Below are 19,900 nucleotides of genomic sequence, written 5' to 3'. Positions count from 1 at the left end.
AAATACGTTTTAGGTTCGACTTTTTTGAATATGAATTTTGATGTCAAATTATGCTTTATTCATTGTGGGGCTAGGTAAGTTCACGCTCTTTCAATATATCGTTGTGTAAAAAAATGAAAACAATAAAATAAAACAAGTTACAAATTTCAACCTAATTATGTATTGAGTAGTATCACTCGGTCAATGATCCTTTCCGGATCCTCTTTGTGGGAATCTAGATGATCAATCAATATTATTTGTTCATCTTACATTGTGCGATCAGTTTTCATTAAGTACTATTTATATTTAATTTTAAATTTTTGTTAACTTTTGATTTCAAATCTTTGTTGTATATTTCATTGTAAACTTTACAAGAGTAAAAGGCAACTATAGAGAGCCAAAAATAGAAATACAAGACGGCTAACAGCTACAACCCACTCGCAAATCAGTCCTAACAAGTGGACAAGACAAATATTAATAACAAGGAAAGTGGTTCCTAGAGACAAGGAAAAAAGATTGACAAAATACCCAAGTAGGAATGACAAGGTATTTCCACAAGAGTAGGGTTGAGAAAATCACTTTAACCCATGACTTAGCTAGAGTGATGTTTTACGACCCATACTTGTGACCTATACAAGAATCGGTTTCAATACTTTTAAATTTAAAATAATTTATAATCATACGATGTACGATGAATGAACACGATTAATTAATTTCTGGATCCCCACAAAAAAAATCCGAAAAGGATCCTATTTCATATCACTCAGGACGCAAAAAATACCAATTTCTTTCAGGTGCTTGCATGTCATTGACGGACAAGCATTTGCATGAAAACAACAATTTGACCATTTGACCGAAAGACGTCCCAAAAACTGCGGCTCTCCATCAGCATCCTCCTTAAAATAGCATAACTATTGTGGAGGCTGCGAGCTAGCAAAATTAGGCATGGGATGATGGGAAAGTTGATGGAGTTGTACGGTCATTTTTAGCAAACTAGACCAAATAAAACCCCTCTTAGGTCCTCTCATGGTCGCTCTCTCTTGCCGCTGCTCTTAGAGGCTGAGAGCTAGCAAAGCAAAACCGAACCGAACTGAACCAAATTAGCCCTACATCGTCACGTCACCCTTATCAAAGATTTAAACTACCTAGATTTTAACCACCACCTTCAAAAACTCCACATACAACCACGCAATGCCGCGAGGTCGGACCTTCGCTACCATAATACTCACCATCTCTCTCCTGATCCTCGCGGTCTCGGCCAACTTGAGAGATCACATTCTTCATGTCAACCATGTTGACGCAACAAACGCCAATGCTAATCCCAATGATAAATCACAGGAAATAGCCAATGCCGCCGACCACATTGGCAAGGCAGTCAAGGGCATTGCCAACACCGCGAATAGCCTTCTCAATAACCTGGCCACCGCGTTGAAACCAAACACGGACAACTTCACCGAGTACCCTCGACCGGCGCTGGTCCAAGAGTTCCTCATGGCCCATAACGAGATCCGAAGGGAGGAGAAGATGAAGCCGTTGGTGTGGAACGACACGATGGCCCAGTTGGCGGAGGACTGGGCCATGAAGCAGGATCATCACGACTGTCAAATGCAGCATTCATCGTATCAAGGTATGGGGGAGAACTTGTTCTGGGCTTACAAAGCGCATTGGCTGCCGAGGGAGGCAGTGCATGACTGGGGACATGAGAAGGTGTACTACAACAAAGAAAAGCGCGAGTGCGAGCCAGATAAACCATGCGCACATTACACGCAGATTGTATGGAAAGACACTGAACAAGTAGGATGCGCCCGACACAAATGCTCCAATGGAAATTTGCTAGTTGTTTGTGAATATTATCCTCCTGGAAATTGGGTCGGCATGGATCCCTTTAACCCAATCCCTTTATCTCAATTAGCTCATCATAACCTGTCGACGACTGCGCCATCACCACCAGCATCGTCGCTTTCTCGGCCGCCACCACCATCATCGCCTAATGGTGAGGCTTCAAATTCAGGTGGCAAACATTTGATGAAACGAAAGGTAATTTTAATAACTTGACTTTAGGCTTAAGCATGATAACATCATTAAAAGGAGAATGAGAATCTAACTTCAATAGTAAAGAAATGATTTTTTTTTTTTTTTGTCCGAAATGATAAGAAACTAAATTCTGGTATTGAATGCGATATTTAATCCTTTTTCTTCTTTTAAATGAATAGAGGATTAGATGAAATTAGATTTTTTTTTTTGTCCGAAATGATAAGAAACTAAATTCTGGTATTGAATGCGATATTTAATCCTTTTTCTTCTTTTAAATGAATAGAGGATTAGATGAAATTAACTCGTTACAAGAAATATATAATTTTTGTTGTTGCTATTTTACTTGATCTTACGAAGATAATTTTTTATTTTTTTTCAAATAATAGATTTTGTTAGATTAATCACCACTCATGCCGTCATGCAAACACTAACCATCTTCTCATCACTGTAATAAAAAGTTACTTGTATTTTGCGAAGATAATTAACTGGTTGCTATTCTACTCTTTAGGGTAATAAGGGTGGGGGTCATCATGTACCCCGTGGACAAAATGGACAAGGTCAAGGTCAAAAGGGTAATCAAGCCCCAACTAATCACGGACAAGGTCAAAAGGGTAATCAAGCCCCAAATAATCAGAGACACGGTCAAGGGTCTCATGGTGGCGGTGGCGGTCACCATCGTCAACACTAGGGTTAGCCTAAACATCTGACCGCCACCACCTCAACTCCGATCATCTCAACCTTCATGTTCTAGCTGTTGGCGTGGCATGCCTTTTCATACGAGCATCTAAGACGCTTATTTTATGGAGCCATTTTGGCATTCTTCTTTGGCCATTTGTAGTCGAAGATGAATATTTTGAAATTGTATCTAAAATCGTAGGAGGAGTAGAGTGCAGGCTAAAGGAAGAGTGTTGAACTTACCTATCCTACTTTATTACATCAATGGTATTATTCCTTTTATCATTTTTGTTGGTAAGCGATGTTGTTCTTTTACAACCACGCGTAATATCATGTGTTTGTGGCCCAAATAATTAAATAACATGATGGATGTATATGTATATTTGTCACTTAAGGCTCTTTCACCGCACATGATTTAACTGAAATTGAGAACTATCAAAATTTCAAGATATATTGATAGTAGAAGTGAATGGTTGTTCAAGGGGATTAGAAGACGATTAGCTATGAAGGATAGTCATCCCTTCTAATCCTACCGTTTTATGGAGGACTGGAATGAACGAGTTTTCCTCATGAGTAATCCATCTTCTATCTTTTAGGTGATGATACTTTTATATTTTATCTCTTCAGCATTTTAATTTATTAGGTTACACATTTGAATCATGTATGTGTACCCAACAAGCCCTAAGAGAAAAGCAGAGCGCTGATTTGATAAATATTGTACAATATAACATTACAAAAACCCTATTCTGAAGTGAAAACCTTGGTCTCTAACTGATAAGCTTTGGTAAAGAAGGCAGGCCAGCACAGATATGTTGAAGAAATGCTGCTAACTGTAGTTGCACCAATCATAAAGTTCATCACAACAATCTGCAATTGAATGGCCTCCAGAGGGGAGGCTCCTCCCATTATGAGGCCAGTCATTGCACCGGGAAGCGAGATGAGGCCGACGGTTTTGGCATTGTCCAGAACTGGAGACAGAGAAATCACCAGAGCTCTCTTCACCTGCTGCATCGTTGCTTGGCGCGGCGTTGCGCCAAGAGCCAACGCTGTCTCTACCTGAAAAAAAAAAATCGGTAATCCAAGTCAGTTCATTGACATTGTTGCCAATTTTCAGATTTCCAACTGGAAAATGACTCGAACTAACTAAATATTTATCCATCTGCACATTACTATATCGTGAACATTGGACAATATAATATGCAAGACTAATTAGTAAATACTTTGAACACAAGGTTGGCCTCTTAGGGCCCCGTCGAGAGTCAAGACTGCTTCTGTAGAAAATACTTATAATTCTCCGGAAATAAAATAAAAAATAAAAAAATAAAAAAATAAAAAAAAACACTTGGAAGTGTTTCCTAGTGTACTTTTAGGTATTTCTACCAAACAATGTCAGAAGAGCTTTTGGTTACAAGAAAGCGCTTTTGGAAACAAGCAGTTAGTCTATGGAAAAATTATATGGAAAGAAGAGACGGATTTGGTATCCATATGGTTTTCTTCAGGTAAGAAATTAACCTACCAGGTTCATTTGAGTTCGAATATCATCTCGAAGCCGCTTCATCGTAACCCCAGTTACCGTCATCGAATTTCCGACCATCATTCCTGCAACGGGGATAATATATCTTGGAGTGAAGGGGAACACTCTCATCACAAGAAGCAGAAACATTGTGATTGAAGTTCCAGCCAATATGGAAGCCCCAGCAACATACTTCCCTCTTGGGACATGCTTAGCCCTTTGCCCTGCTGTATAACCAGCAACAGTCACCTGCAGAGGCAACAATCACATAAAGATCGTAAAGAAACTGCACCAATAATTATTACAATTTGATGTTGTAGCAATATAACGAGACGAGAACAAATAGAACCGATTATAAACTTTTAATCAGAAATAGATATATATATGAACACTAATGAGTGATCATATAAAAGGTATCTCTTTATTCTCTACCCTGATATCAATTCTAAAAATAAGTGATCATAATGTGACCGAGAGAACGGGACTCATGAAACACAATTACTTTTGTATCTAGACTTCTAAATTAAAGCAGAAGAAAAACAGAGGCCTCTGCTTCCAGAAAATTAAAAAAAAATTAAACAAACCCAACAGCATGCTTCAAAAGCTAAATTTAGGAAAGGGTATTGACTATTGAGTATTGACCAAACAATTGAATTTTCTCGGAAACCAAACACATGGCAAGAAAAGTTAGCACAAAAGAGACAATTACAAACCATGAAAAGGTAAGCCAGAACGATCCAAACGGCATTGTCCCGAGTGAAGATGAACTGAAGAACAAACCCGATAATCGAAAGCTGAACGAAGGCTCTACAAATGGAGTAAATCATCTCTCTACCCAAACCCAGCTTCTCCATGTATGACAAGGCAACCGCCAGGAACACCACCACCGTCGCCGCCAGCGGCTTCACCATGCCCTTGAGAAAGTCCACCATCCATGAGAAGTCCATGTTGGCCAGAAATTCACGCAAGGAAACAAGAACCTGGTCGGCAAATAGGCCTTGTATGAAATTGGACTGTGCGATGTCTGTGTGGTTTTGCGCGGTGGCCGAGATGAGTGACGCCATTTGTGAGATAGTTGATACGAAATTCGGATATTGCGTGAAGAAATTAGTAATATGTGGATTGGAGAGAGGGAGAGAGATAGAGTGAGGAAACGACCTCCCCCTGAAGTTCGAATGATGTGGTGGAGTTGACAACTCCAAGATTTTTTAAGAGAATATTTTCGCATGAAATTTTTTAGTATGATTGTCATCTCGTCGTCACGTATTTAAACATGGTGTAAATGTATTTTTTATGGGTGAATAGTGCAAATGTACTTTACTACGGGTCGATGCACTAAAAATATAAGAGTAGGACACATCTGTATTAGATGGTGTATCACCATTGTTGTCAGTTCGTTTAAAATATTATGGTATCAAAATTATGTTGTCCATTTTTTTACTAGTACGTACGTTTTAATAATTCTACGTGACAGTTGTTAACGCTATGAATTGGAAGGTTAACAAAATTAATATGGTCAATTTTTGATGGGCTCAACTTGACTAGCTTGTTCCGATCTAGCTAGCTGGATTTGATTTAACTAGCTTACTCTGATCTGACAAAGCCTCTCATTTTGATTTAGATAGACTGAGCGCCATGTGTTGTGGGCATTCGTTCGTTCTAGGCATCCATGTGCCATGTTTTAGGGGCCTAAGGTTCATGGTCCCATAATCTGGATTGACCTGTCCTTGGAATTTTGTGCTAGAAAGTTTCTAGGATTGTCAATTGGCTTGAGCAGTCGGAAAGTACATTTTGTTTTTCGCTTGTCTCTTCTTATTGGTAAACAATCCAAGGCTATGAGTGGTCACTTGCTAGCGGTCATTTTCATTCTCATAGTGACGCTTGAGATTTCTTGAGCCAATTTGCCACCCCAATGTCTTGATCTTCTTATCTTTTACTAGGCTTTCTCCAAACCCATTTATTCGGCTAAAAAAACAATTACATATTATTTGAATGGGTTTAAAAGGACTATGAATAGGCAATTGACCCATTAGCACACTAGTGAAAAGTTGTTGGGTTTTTACATCACGACATGAGTTCAAACTCTATCGATGACTTTGATGGAAAAAAAAAAAAAAAAAAAAAGACTATGAATAGTGCGATTGTCTTTTTAATAAGGAGGAGTTAGTCAGTATTTTAATCAATAATTAATTTTTTATTCGGACAAAGTTAGTCAATGATTAATTGAGAGTATTATTAAATTGTAATTCCGTATATTTTGTCACCGAATAGGATGGACTTGGGTACGGCCGTAACGAAAGGACTGGCAGGACTGGGAACGGTTTGTACTACAGCCGGGATATGTGTGGGACAACTGGGCGAGTGGTAAAGGCTGGCGGGGCCCGGGCTGCGTGGGTTGATGTGGCGGGGCCGATGAGAGGGGAGAGTTGATCAAGTCGGTGAGCTGCTGAGCCTGACTTTATTTTTGCATTAACATTGACAACGACATGGCATTGATCCCTCTATTCTTCCTACGTCACGTTTACTTGTTTAATATTGGAGGAACGGAGTTTCATGGAGAATAATTTGTCATTTAATATTATTATTTAGTAATATTTTTTATTTTATAAATGAGAAATTTTAAATTTAATTTTTATAAAAAGAAAATTTAAAATTACATTATTATTAGTTTATTATGAGACTTAAACCATCCTATTATGTTAGTATAAATAATATCGTTTGTAAAAAAATGTATTTTTATTTCATAATTCCTATTGTTTGAAAATTAAAATGTCAAAGGTTAAAAATTGACAAATAATGCCCTATATTTAAGAGTAAGAAGGTGAATAATAAAATGCAATAGTTTTAGTCATTAATAATAGAATGATTTTTTTTCTTTCGAAATAATAGAATGAAATGGAAAAAAGAAAAAAAAATGTGTGTATGCATTCCATGTGTTTTTGTAGATTCTCTGTATTTTAAGAAAGTTTATTTCTGCTACTTAGTAGTATGGTCTAGTGGTATTCATCTCACTTGTAAATGAGGGGTCTTTTGTAATAAGCTGAATAATAAAATGCAATAGTTTTAGTAGTTAATAATAGAATGATTTTTTTTTTCTTTCAAAATAATAGAATGAAATGGAAAAAAGAAAAAAATGTGTATATGCATTCTGGGTGCTTTTGTAGATTCTCTTTATTTTAAGAAAGTTTATTTTTGTCACTTAGTACTATGGTTTAGTTATATTCATCTCACTTGTAAGTGAATGATCTTAAGTTCGATTCTTATCAAAAGCAAATTTGAATCACATTATTACTAGTTCATTTTAAGATTAAACCAAGCCCTTTTGTGCTTAATATAAATAATAACGTTTGTTAAAAAAATTATTTTCTAAAATAAAATTGCTGAGATCAACCCTGCCAGCTGTAGGGAACATATCAAAGTTTCACTCAACTTTTTTACATATGATATTATATTTTATTGGTCCCATTACCTAATTATTTGCACAAAGATCCACGTGAACGGGCCTCCAATTGTGGCTTGACCAATTAGGAAAGAGTAGGTCTCATTTCCTTCCCTCCCCTTCTTTTACATATTGTTTTTTATCTTTTTATCTTTATAAAAAAATCAATATAAGATGTTGACTGATTAAATCGTAACCATTCAAATAAGAAGGAAGGGAAAGGGAGAGAGATTAGGAGATGAGAGAATCCTCCTCCAATTAGGAAATCTTGGAAAAGGATCATCGCCCAATCCTTTTCCTGAGGATTCCGTGATCCTAACCGTTCATCGTACATTGTGCGGTCAGTTTTCGTTATGTATTATTTATATTTAATTTTAAATTTTGATTTTTGAATGATTTCTGATCGCACGATGTATGATGAACAGTCATGATCACGGGAACCCTAGGATCTTTATGAAAAAGATCCGGCGAGAATCTTTTTCAGGAAATCTAAACACATTTGTTGTCATTATCAGGGTATATTATTATACTTAGACATGAATGCATTACATTATTAATATTGATGATGATATTATGGAGATATTATTACAATATGGACGTACGCTGCTGCTAGTAGACGTCATGAAATTATACAATGTTCTAATTCAATGGTATTGTCATCTTAATGTATAATAACGTTATGACCTAAGTTAGCATTTAACGTGTGAATTACAAGAAATGTAAAGTTACACTATAATCACTCAAATTTATATTCTAACTTTATACATTAATCGTAACATTATAACTAATTATACAAAATGACGTTGGTATTATTATAACAAGGTCCATCTTTACATTATAGACATCATATTATACTGTAATTGTAAGATAGTTTATACTTGAACGTGATTGTATTACACTACCAAAAATGAAATTCTTACCATCTATGTGTACCACCATTTATATCATCTCTAATAAAGATGACATCCACCTTGTTGATGGACCCTACCTCTATTAAAGAGATGATATAAATGATAGTACATAGATAATAAGTGTAGCACTACCGACGTTCACATTAAATGATATCAACACTTTTTGTATTATATGCACAATTTGACAGTATTAGGTTTGAATGTCGTAAGAAGTTTTGTCTGATGTTTATTTAATATTGACGCTATCTTTATATAAGTTTTTTTTAATACATCGATATTTTTACACTAAGGGGAATGGGAGTTCGGCAAAACCACACAATGTGCAACCTAAGTTGATATCGAATTCGCTATCCACGAGATTCGAATCTAAGATCTCCTACTTGCAAGTGAAGAGAAATACTACCAGACCATAGTAGTGAGTAGTATCTTAATATAAGTTTGATACACATAATATTTAAGAGAGAATCTGAATAAAAAGAGAAATCCAGAGAAAATCGAATATAATTTGTTGGGTGGATGACTTGTTTTAGGATTAGGTGCGTGGCTGATCTGTCTACTTGTACTCAAGCTGGTGTTTTATTATACATGTTGTTGTTTGTATGGATTGAAGTTGTGAACAAGTATATAAGTTCAATTCTTTACGTCTCTTCAACCCAAACAATGAAAGGTATAGCTACCTCCCTGCACTCGAATCTTTTACACACACGAAAAAAAAAAAAAAAAACAAACAAACTTATTAGTAATATTATTGTCACTTAGTACTACAGTTTAGTTGTATTCTTCTTTACTATTTGTTTGTAAGTGAGTGGTCAACAATGATGAATTTTAAACATATTATTGCTAGCTCATTATGAAGTTAAGTCAATCATCCCCACTAGTGTAGATAATATATGTTGTTTTAAAAAAAAAAATATTATTACATCAAGCCCTTTATCTAAAGGGGTCTTCATTGTTTGATAGAAACGGGGTTCAATTATGGGGCCCATTTCACATCAACCTTCAATGATCCAAACGATTTATTTTTAAGTTGCACTTCATTAATTATCCTTGCAAAATATTGGAAAAATAAAAAATGTTTAAGATATATAATTGAGGTCAAAAGAATTGACAAACACTGTATTTTAAGAAAAATTGAAATTTTATCAAGACAATCAAATAGGTAAACGGTTTCGAGATTAAATTACCATTTTGAAATGATGATCTATGAATACAGACTTGAAAAATAAATATTTCGGAGCGTTGAAATTCAATGTAGAGTAGGCCAGCCAACTAGTTCCCATTTTTATATTAAAAAATAAGGATCCCTTTGAATGAAGGCTATCATTATTTTATAATGGCAACTGCCTTGTAATTTAAAAGATTAAGAACGTTCACTTTTGCAGTTGGTGTCCTATGATGTATTTATTCTTCCCTACAACACTTGGGTAAAAAGAAAAATAGTAATCTCGATGCCTATGGCTACTCTGACAGATGTACAAAACTTATTTATTTTTCTGGTGCATCATTAGAGTCTGCAAGAGAGAATTTCGATAACGTAATACACTTATTTTGCTTCGTCCGGGGTGGTCAATTGGCCAACCCCACTTGATATGCACTAGTAGAGACCGCAAAGAGAATTTTTGTACATTGCATACTTATTTTGCTTCATTAGGCCGGTTGACCGATCACTCACACTAACACCCCGGTGTGCATCAAAGAGAGTCCGCATTTTTCCCACTGGGTTTTTGCTACCTAACTAGGTTTTAACGAGGCACCCATCCTGGGTTGATCATACCCATGTGAGCTCTTCTACATGCATCTAAGAGAGGATGATACGTCGCGTGGTATACCTGATCATTTGGTCAACAAGATGTTGGAAATGTGCCCTAAAACCAATCATATGATGATACTTTATGGACATTTCACATGTTAAACTAATCTAGTTTAATATTAAGGGCAAACATTATTGTTTGAGCCATCTCATATAAATGTTATATGCTTAAACGATAAGTCCAAGGAATATGTGATTGGGAGAATGCGATCTAAAGAAGTTAGATTCATGAGATCATAGGATTGCCAATTGGGCATTGACAGTCCGTTAAGATCAATACGTGCTATGTCTTCTCTCAGGGAGAGTGACTAGTCTCGAGTCATTGGTGTGAATGACACCAAGACAAGCATGTAGGTGCTCAATAGAGAATGAGTTCACTGAACACGATCAACAAAGAGTTTTCATATTCATGTCACATGAGAACTCATGGTTGGGATAATGCAAATTAGTCTTTTGACCTGAGGCATCACAGTTGTCTTGTGGTTAGGTCCTTAATCTTTGATTATGTCAAAGTCACTCCATCATGAGGGTGTCCATGGCATCATTGGGGTTAAGCCACTTAGCCATGGAGTTAAGTGAATGCGCAACAAGGGATCTCTAACCTTCAAACTGTTTGAGGGAGAATACTCTATGATATGATTTAGAATCTCTGGCCAGAGTATGAATGAGATGTTGGAATGCGTTCCAGATCACATTCACGGTAATCATATAAGTACAAGATTCACATTGGATAGTAGACATGAATAAACTATCAAACCAAACAATGTGGTCAAGAGTATTGTATTAGAGAAAGACCGTATTGCATTTGTAATCCTAAACTGAATAGGTTCTCCACCTCTTCTGATTAGCTTGGGTAACCATGACATGCTGCTAGGCGTCAACCATGGTTTGTGGAAGCCCTAAAAGTGTATTATCACTAACGGGAGAATTGAAAGTAAGTTTCAATTCACAATCGATTAGAAAGAGTTTTAATCGCCCACTGCCTCGCTAAAAGGAACCTAATGGATCGTTCATCGAGTAAGGTAGAGTTTGAAAAAACAACGGAGATGAGTAAGAATAATTAAATGGTTTAATTATTTATCTAAGGCTAGGATTAATTAATATGTTAATTAATCAAACGAATAAGTTCGTTAAAGACCTCGGGTTAGTTTTGGGCCGCAAGGCCCAATGGGATTTGAATGTCAAGCCCATTAACTCAAGTTGTATGACAACTTGAATAAAACAAAGGGCTTGAAAGCCCAATAAACCTATAGGCCGGCCATGTGTAAAAGAATAGGGCTTTTGGTCCATTAGGTCACTTATTTGAAGGGACTATATAAAGGACTTTATAGCCTAAAATTTACTAAGGGTTATTTTTGGGGAAAGGATGAGAACACAAGCTCTCATTTCTCTCAAAAATTTCGGCTACCTTGGAGGGATCATCTAGCAATCAAACTCCTCCAAGGTCACTCATTTCTTCTTCATTATGCCTTGGTGATGAATCATTAGAGGTTCTCAATTTTGGGAACTTGGAGAAACCTTTTCATCCATCCAAATCCATGGATCTAAGATGCAAGGAATGAAGGCCCTCTCTTTGGGTGATAAGCCTTTGCTTATGCAAAGAGGAATCTACAAAGGTATTGATTTCTCAACTCACTTTGTTTTGAGTTGAGTCTTGGTTCACCTATCTACTAGGCTTTGAATTTCATGGGTAAATGTTTTGTTTTAAGTGCATACAAGCATGATTCCGCCTTTAATTGTTAATTGCATGCTATTGATGTTGCTTAAATGAACATGTTTTTCACAAATCTTCCTTCACAAGACGTACGCAAGTTGACATAGCTCCACATAGTTTTGACTTAATGCAACTTCTCACTTTTCTCCTTAGTCTATCGGTTTTATCATAGCAAGGTTTTGTGAGTTTTACTTTTTTATGCATTCTTCCGTTGATTTGAGACTCGCATTTGCTCATTGTGTCGACGATTTCATCAATTATACTTACTTAATCACTGAAGACCTGATGCACCATTTGTTGGAGTATTTACACACTAAAGGGGGAGTGTTGCAGTCCTATTGGAATATGAATGTGATTGTGTAAATCCTAACATATCTAGGGATATCTTTTATATTCCCTATAGTAGTTAATATCCTATTAGAGTTGTAATCCTAAAAGGGTGAATAATTAACTATAAATAAAGGCACAATAGGGTGGAATAACATATACCCATAATTACACATTTCTCTATTCTCTCTACTATTACCACACCTAATTGTTATTTGATTCAAAACATATAATATGGATTTAGTATAATTGTTTTTAATAATTGGAACAAATTAAGTTACTTCCCAATTAATGCAATATATATATATATATATATATATATATCACAAAAAGGTAAATTTTTGGTATAATATGGATACAATTAATGCAATACAACATTTTATATGTTTTATTTCACTTTTTCTACAACTTTTAATTTGGAATAAATTTAGGGATTTGAGAAAGTGGCATAGGTGTAAATAAATTGTATTAGTAGGTCAATTGTGTTTCGATGTGGCTGCAGATTTTAAATTTTGGCTTTTATTGGACGTTTATATGTATTGGGTTTTTATCTAGGAATCATGAATTATAAGGGCCAAAATCTACAGCACCCAAAATTATATGGAAATGAAGAGACGGATTTGGTATCAATATGGTTTTCTTCGGGTAAGAAATTAACCTACCAAGTTCATTTGAGTTCGAATATCATCTCGAAGCCTTTTCATCGTAACCCCAGTTACCGTCATTGAATTTCCGACCATCATTCCTGCAGCGGGGATAATATATCTTGTAGTGAAGGGGAACACTCTCATCACAAGAAGCAGAAACATTGTGATTGAAGTTCCAGCCACTATGGAAGCTCCAGCAACATACTTCCCTCTTGGGACGTGCGTAGCCCTTTGCCCTGCTGTATAACCAGCAACAGTCACCTGCAGAGGCAACAATCACATAAAGATCATAAAAAACTGCTCCAACAATTATTACAATTTGATGTTGTGGCAATATAACGAGACGAGAACAAATAAACCGATTATAAACTTTTAATCGGATATAGATATATATGAACACTAATGAGAGTCAAGAGACAATAATGGGTACTAAACCGTGTCATACATCCAGTTTATGTCACTCACGCTTAGATTTAATATAAAAGGTAGTTCAAAAGATGAAAAATGTAGCTCTTTTTGCTCTATCTTGATATCAATTCTAAAAGTAAGTGATTATAAATGTAACCGCATGAAACACAATTACTTATGTGTCTAAATTTCTCAATTGAAGCAGAAGAAAAACAAAGGCCTCTGCTTCTAGAAAATTAAAAAAAAAAGAAATTAAAAAAACCCAACAACATGCTTCAAAAGCTAAATTTATCAAAGGTTATTGACTATTGAGTATTGACCAAACAATCAAATTTTCTCGGAAACTAAACACATGGCAAGAAAAGTAAGCACGAAAAAGACAATTACAAACCATGAAAGGGTAAGCCAGAACGATCCAAACGGCATTGTCCCGAGTGAAGATGAACTGAAGAACAAACCCGATAATCGAAAGCTGAACGAAGGCTCTAAAAATGGAGTAAATCATCTCTCTAAACAAACCCAGCTTCTCCACGTATGACAAGGCAACCGCCAGGAACACCACCACCGTCCCAGCCAGTGGCTTTACCATGCTCCACGTATGACAGTTGTTAGCACTCAAAATTGGAAGGTTAACAAAATTAGTATGATCAATCTTTGGTGGGCTCGACCTGACTAGCTTGCTCTAATCTAGCTAGTTTAGGCCTGATTTGACTAGCTTACTCCGATCTGACAAGGCCTCTTGTATTGATTCGGATAGTCTAAGCACCATAAGTTGTGGGCATTCGGTCGTTCTAGGCATCCATGGTGCCACATTTTAGGGGCCTAAGGTTCATGGTCCCAAAATCTGGATTGACTTGTGTCCAAAGTTTTGTGCTAGAAAGTTTCTAGGTTTGCCAATTGGCTTGAGCAGTCGGAAAGTACTTTATGTTTTTCGCTTGTCTCTTCTTATCGGTAGACAATCCAGGGCTATAAGTGGTCTCTTGCTAGCGGTCGTTTTTCATTCTCGTAGTGGCACTTGGGATTTCTTGAGCTAGTTTGCCGGCCCAATGTCTTGATGTTCTTATCCTTTATTGGGTTCTCTCTAAACCCATTTATTCGGCTCAACAAACAATTACATATTATTTGAATGGGTCTAAAAGGATTATGAATAGGTAAGTCGTCATTTACCATAGTGGTGGAAATATATTGAGTTTTTGCATAACGACGTGAGTTTAAATTCCGTTAATAGCTAATTTAATATTTAATCTAATAAAATCTTATTGTTCGACAAAAAAAAAAAAAAGAACTAGGAATAGTGCGATTGTCTATTTAGTAAGGGGAATTAGTCAGTATTTTAATAAATGATTAATTTTTTTGGGGACAAAATTAGTCAATGATTAATTGAGAGTACTATTAAATTGTAGATTCCGTATATTTTGTCGCGAACGGATTTGGGTGCGGCCGTAACGAAAGGACTGGCAGGACTGGGAACGGCTTGTACTACAGCGGGTCACTGTGTGGGACAACTGGGTGCCGGTGGGGCCGGGCTGCGTGGATTGATGTGGCGGGGCCGCTGAGAGAGGAGAGTTGATCAAGTCGGTGAGCTGGTGAGTCTGACTTTATTTTTGCATTAACATTGACAATGACATGGCATTGATCCCTCAATTCTTCCGACGTCATGTTTACTTGTTTAATATCCAAGGAACTGAGTTTCGTGGAGAATAATTTGTCGCTTAATATTATTGTTTAGTTGCATTTTTTTGATATTATATAAATGAAAAATTTTAGGTTTAATTTTTGTAAAAAAAGAATTTGAACAATATTATTATTAGGTTATTATAAGACTTAAACCATCCCACTTCATTAGTATAAATAATATCGCTTGTAAAAAAAATATTTTTATTTCATAATTCCTATTGTTTGAAAATTAAAATGTCAAAGGTTAAAAATTGACAAATAATGCAATATTTTTAAGAGTAAGAAGGTGAATAATAAAATGCATGTTGTAGCCTATTTGATATGACAAGGTTAAGGGGGGCCGGCGGCAAGGGTAGAGAGATTGAGAGAGATGCGTTTGTAGAATTGTAAGGGAATGTGTATGTTATCCTTCCTACATATTGCCTTTATTTATAGTAGTAAAAAGGAGAAAAGAAATTCTTTCATTCCCAATGAATACAAATTGTAATAGGAAATGATAACTAAAATCAAATATAATCTAGGATTTACACAATCACGCTTAACTTATGACAATTTACAACACTCCCCCTTGAGTGTGTAAATATTCAAGGTAGATTTAGCATCATGCAGAAGTTGAGGAAGTCGACTCGTCAGGATTGATTATAAGGAACAACGCTTATTCTCAATAAGGTAGGAACTTGCATCAGTAAGTCTCACTAAAAAACCCTAAGGCTATGGCAAAAACCCGAGTAGGGACAAAATCCATAGTCTAAGGAAATATGTGTGAAATCCCATTCCTAGATTTCATTATTATAATCTACACATTGGTATTATAGAGATTTATATTATTTTTGGGAAATTAATTATTTAAAATCTGTAGACCATTCGAGGTCACTATTTATATTGTTGAATAGATGTTGAGATCACGAACGCAAAGACGAAAGCAGTTTGCGAGTCCAGGTTTTAACGATATAGTTATGGACGTTTGAAGTTATGATGTTAAACGATAGTTTTTAAATTTATTTTAAACTCTCATCTTGTGGGAAAGAGGCCAATCATATTTATCTGAGTTAAAGGGAATTAACCACTCAGGAATGAGAGAAGCAAAAAAAAAAAAAAAAAAAAAATAGAAGATATCAAAAGGGAAGGGCTACTGCCCAAATGGGAGAGAGGAAGGAAATGTCTTTTGCCCAATCAGGAAAAAGGTGGTGAGAGATGACCAACAGGAGAGCAAGAAAGGAGGGGAAAAGAGGAGGTGCGAAGCACCCAACCAAGCAGACCCGTTACCAACGTGTGTGACCCGATTTCGAACCGGTGTGAAATTTCGGCGGTTCCTCGTCGTTTTTCATCCAATTTTCCGATGAATTGGACCTCTAAACCATTATAAACCATTCCCAATCATCACCTTGGCCCTCTCTCTTCCTGTTTCACCAAAAATTTAAAGAAATTTGATGGTATTTTGGTACAAAAATCCTAATGGGTGCCGCGGGAGTTCTTCGTCTTCGAGCGAGTAAATTTGAATCAAATTCCTTCGATCACCATCACCCATAGCATCTTATTGAGACAAGGAACAAAGCCCAAGTAGTGATGGAGGCATCGGAGCAAGTTTGGAGGTCGAATCGAACACACCCATTCTAGGGTTTCCGTACGGTTTTAGCAAAATTGGAGTCTTTCTAGGCCAAATTGGATTTGGCCACAGGTATAAAGTTTATTCTACTATTTGAGATCTTCAATTCTGTAATTTTTGAGAATTTTTTTAAATAGTTGAACTTTCTGGCAAGTGCGGCGACGCATACGGTGGCGTGTGGCCTGTGGGCCGATGATGTCTTTTTAAGCACTTTTAGATACAATGAGTTCATGTTTGATATCCGTACGACGTAAATTGATTGTCTGGACTTAGCTTCATTTCGATATGTGAATAGGTCAAAATATAAATCGATGATTCGACCGTTGGATCGTCACCAAACTTTACGACATTATAATAAGTAATATTTGAGTATGTTAGGAACTTATGGATAGGGAATCCGACATACGGATCTTCCCGAATTGGATTTCTAAGTTTGTAAAATAAATTGTTGATCGCCACCTAACTTTAGTAATTGGTGGAGATCCGACTGTCGGATCGCGATGAGATTTTAGTATGTTGTTCTTTGAGAATAATGTGCACCTTAGGAAGTTACGAATCTAGATTATAATGTGCAGATCTTCTGGATCAAATTTTGTAGCGTTGTGGATCCTATTGTTGACCGAGAATTGACTTTTGGTTAACATGTCTTGAAACGTTCTAAATACTAAAATTAGTACTACGGGGGACTAATTGAAGTCTAGTGGGCTTAGAGAGTGACTTGAGTATATGAGATATGGATATTAACTTATTTTCTTTTATTAATATCGTATGTGAATATGTATTGGTCTTATAAATGGGATTTCTATTGAAATGTGATTTTATACATTAGCCATAGACTTTGTTATTAAACATGAATTGGCTTGTGTACTGATGACGGTTGGGATATATTTGAGTTTAATTATCTTTTAGTACTGTGATTGATGTGTATGATTATTTTTATGATAAGGTTATCCTAGAATCCTATTTGAAGTATGTTGTAGCATCTATATGCTTGTGTGGCATATTAGTGATGGCCTTGAGAAGTTGATGGTGTAGATGACTACCTTGAAACTTATAGTGGTTGAGATGTGGTTAAGTTGTGTGTTGAAGTTATTGCACCATGTAGGAGAGGTATATAGACGGTCATGCTTGGTATATCTGCAATGGGGGACCCTATGTATTCAGGGTTAATCATGCCTGGTATATCTGCGTTGGGTGATCACCGCCTGCACGATTATGTTGAAACATAATGATGTATATGATGGATGAAATAGAAACCTTGATTATCATGTGGGTTATTATGTAGCTTGAATTGAATAATTCATGCTTGTCAAGTCCAAATGTTTGATTGAGGAATGTTATGCCTTTTTGGCTTGAACGAATCGTGTTATATGTCGAGTTATAGAGAAGTTGAACTACGAATGGCTTGATCCCTAATGAGGGTACGTAGATAGTCTAACAAAGAGGTTAGATGTTGCCATAAAGTATACGAAAAATTATTATGCATCTAGATCTTGAATGATACTTTGTATATATTCAGAAGGCGGGGTATATTAGATATACGGGTATTTGGTGACGTCACGTGTCGATCCTGGATGTATGTCGGGATCGGGGCGTGACAATATGTATGAGAAATGCAAAGTCAAAAGAAACATTTACGGGACGTCATTAGGGATATGACCAGCGCAAGATGGGTGCCTCGTTAAAACCTAGTTAGGTAGCAAAAACCCAATGGACAAAATGCTCATAATCGTAGGGAAAAAAGAGTACATTAAGATCAAGCAAGTATTCTTTAGGATACTCTCCTTGAGTTTGACATAATTCCAAAGAGAAATAGCAATGTTACAACTCAGAAAGTTTATGCATACCAATTCCATGAACAAGCTTCTGAAACGCCATCTTTGGCAGTGATTTGGTGTAGAGGTCGGTCAGATTGTCTTGTGAACGATTTGCATGACTTCAATCTTCTGATGCTCTTGTTGTTGATGTGAAAAGAAGAACTTCAGCGCGATGTGCTTGGTGTTGTCTCCTTTGATATAACCCTTCTTGAGCTGTTCGATGCATGCTGCGTTGTCTTCAAAGATCGTCGTAGGGACATCAATGGCTTCAAATATGGCCCACTACTGCTCTCAACCAAAAGCATTCCCGAGTTTCTTCATTAAGGTGTGAATTTTAGCATGGTTAGACGAAGTGGCAACTAAGTTCTGTTTAGTTGACCTCCAAGATATTGCAGTGCCTCCAACGGTAAAGACATAACCCATTTGAGAACGTACCTTATGCGGATCAAATAAGTATCATGCGTCAGCATAACCAACAAGGCGAGAATCGACTTGAGAAACAGAGGGTGCAACATCACTTGAGGATCCGTAGGGATAGAACAAGCCTATATCCATAGTACCCTTAAGGTAACGAAAGATGTCTTTCATGCCAGTCCAGTGTTTGCGTGTAAGTGCAGTACTGTATCTTGCCAAAAGATTAACAGCGAAGAAGATGTCAGGTCTAGTGCATTGAGCTAAGTACAATAAAGTGCCTATTGCACTTAGATAAGGAACTTTAGGCTCCAAAATCTCTTCATCATCCCCCTTTGGACATAAGGGATCTCGTTTTGCATCTAGCGATCGAACGATTATAGGAGTAGTCAAAGGCTTCAGTTTATCCTTATTAAAGCAGCACAACACCTTCTGGTGTAGTTCGATTTATGTACTAGGATTTCATCCGAATAGTGCTCTATGTCGAGACCGAGACAGTATCGAGTCTTACCTAAATTTTTCATCTCAAATTCTGACTTTTCCTCGACTTACGCACTTTTCCTCGACTTACGCAATTTTTCATCTCAGATCCCATTTTACACCAACTTTGCCTCGACTTACGCACTTTTCCTTTCTTCTGCCACTCGTCAGGCTTAGACTCAGATGCTTATGCGCTACAACTTTCTAGACAAAGCAGCCACCAAAAGTTTTTTCCTTTAGTAGGCCTACCTCAGAAATCATACCATCATTGAAAAAAATCATTAGGCAGCGTGAAGACCGACCAAAGCTGTTTGATTCCTACAATCTATAAAACCCCGAAGTTACAGAGCAAACCCTAAAGTTACTCCTTGATTGTCTTAGACAGAGACCCCCTAAAGCTCCTTACATACTCATCTATAAAACCACAAGGCTTTCTTTCTATCTCATTTCTT

General features: G+C 36.6%; 3 protein-coding genes across 3 annotated transcripts; 1 reads left to right on the top strand and 2 right to left on the bottom strand.

Annotated features, from left to right (window-relative positions):
• The first annotated feature begins 1,038 nt into the window (after window positions 1–1,038).
• Window positions 1,039–3,236, top strand: LOC103935019 (peptidase inhibitor 16). Its single transcript, XM_018644120.2, has 2 exons — window positions 1,039–2,016; window positions 2,522–3,236. Exons 1-2 carry the CDS (start codon window positions 1,171–1,173, stop codon window positions 2,699–2,701), a joined length of 1,026 nt encoding a protein of 341 aa, XP_018499636.1. The 5' UTR covers window positions 1,039–1,170; the 3' UTR covers window positions 2,702–3,236.
• A 134-nt stretch (window positions 3,237–3,370) lies between these two features.
• On the bottom strand, window positions 3,371–5,438 carry LOC103933858 (protein ALUMINUM SENSITIVE 3). Its single transcript, XM_009343558.3, has 3 exons — window positions 4,915–5,438; window positions 4,205–4,450; window positions 3,371–3,744 (listed from the first exon to the last, which is right to left on the bottom strand). Exons 1-3 carry the CDS (start codon window positions 5,263–5,265, stop codon window positions 3,430–3,432), a joined length of 912 nt encoding a protein of 303 aa, XP_009341833.2. The 5' UTR covers window positions 5,266–5,438; the 3' UTR covers window positions 3,371–3,429.
• Window positions 5,439–13,055: 7,617 nt separating this feature from the next.
• LOC103935031 (protein ALUMINUM SENSITIVE 3-like) lies at window positions 13,056–14,046 on the bottom strand. The gene is made up of 2 exons (XM_009344799.2): window positions 13,849–14,046; window positions 13,056–13,310 (listed from the first exon to the last, which is right to left on the bottom strand). Exons 1-2 carry the CDS (start codon window positions 14,044–14,046, stop codon window positions 13,056–13,058), a joined length of 453 nt encoding a protein of 150 aa, XP_009343074.2.
• Between the last annotated feature and the right edge of the window lie 5,854 nt (window positions 14,047–19,900).

The sequence above is a fragment of a genome, unplaced genomic scaffold (assembly GCF_019419815.1).
Source record: "Pyrus x bretschneideri cultivar Hongxiangsu unplaced genomic scaffold, Pyrus_bretschneideri_v1 Contig45, whole genome shotgun sequence".
NCBI lineage: Eukaryota > Viridiplantae > Streptophyta > Magnoliopsida > Rosales > Rosaceae > Pyrus > Pyrus x bretschneideri.
This window is presented reverse-complemented; position numbering and strand designations above follow the sequence as displayed.

What these genes read in the sequence shown, in the direction of transcription:
- LOC103935019 (XM_018644120.2), top strand. Translation starts at nt 1,171, where the DNA reads ATGCCGCGAGGTCGGACCTTCGCTACCATAATACTCACCATCTCTCTC. An exon ending in AACATTTGATGAAACGAAAG is followed by an intron (nt 2,017 to 2,521) that starts GTAATTTTAATA and finishes TCTACTCTTTAG; the next exon opens with GGTAATAAGGGTGGGGGTCA.
- LOC103933858 (XM_009343558.3), bottom strand. Translation starts at nt 5,265, where the DNA reads ATGGCGTCACTCATCTCGGCCACCGCGCAAAACCACACAGACATCGCA. An exon ending in TTCTGGCTTACCTTTTCATG is followed by an intron (nt 4,451 to 4,914) that starts GTTTGTAATTGT and finishes TTGCCTCTGCAG; the next exon opens with GTGACTGTTGCTGGTTATAC. An exon ending in TTCGAACTCAAATGAACCTG is followed by an intron (nt 3,745 to 4,204) that starts GTAGGTTAATTT and finishes TTTTTTTTTCAG; the next exon opens with GTAGAGACAGCGTTGGCTCT.
- LOC103935031 (XM_009344799.2), bottom strand. Translation starts at nt 14,046, where the DNA reads ATGGTAAAGCCACTGGCTGGGACGGTGGTGGTGTTCCTGGCGGTTGCC. An exon ending in TTCTGGCTTACCCTTTCATG is followed by an intron (nt 13,311 to 13,848) that starts GTTTGTAATTGT and finishes TTGCCTCTGCAG; the next exon opens with GTGACTGTTGCTGGTTATAC.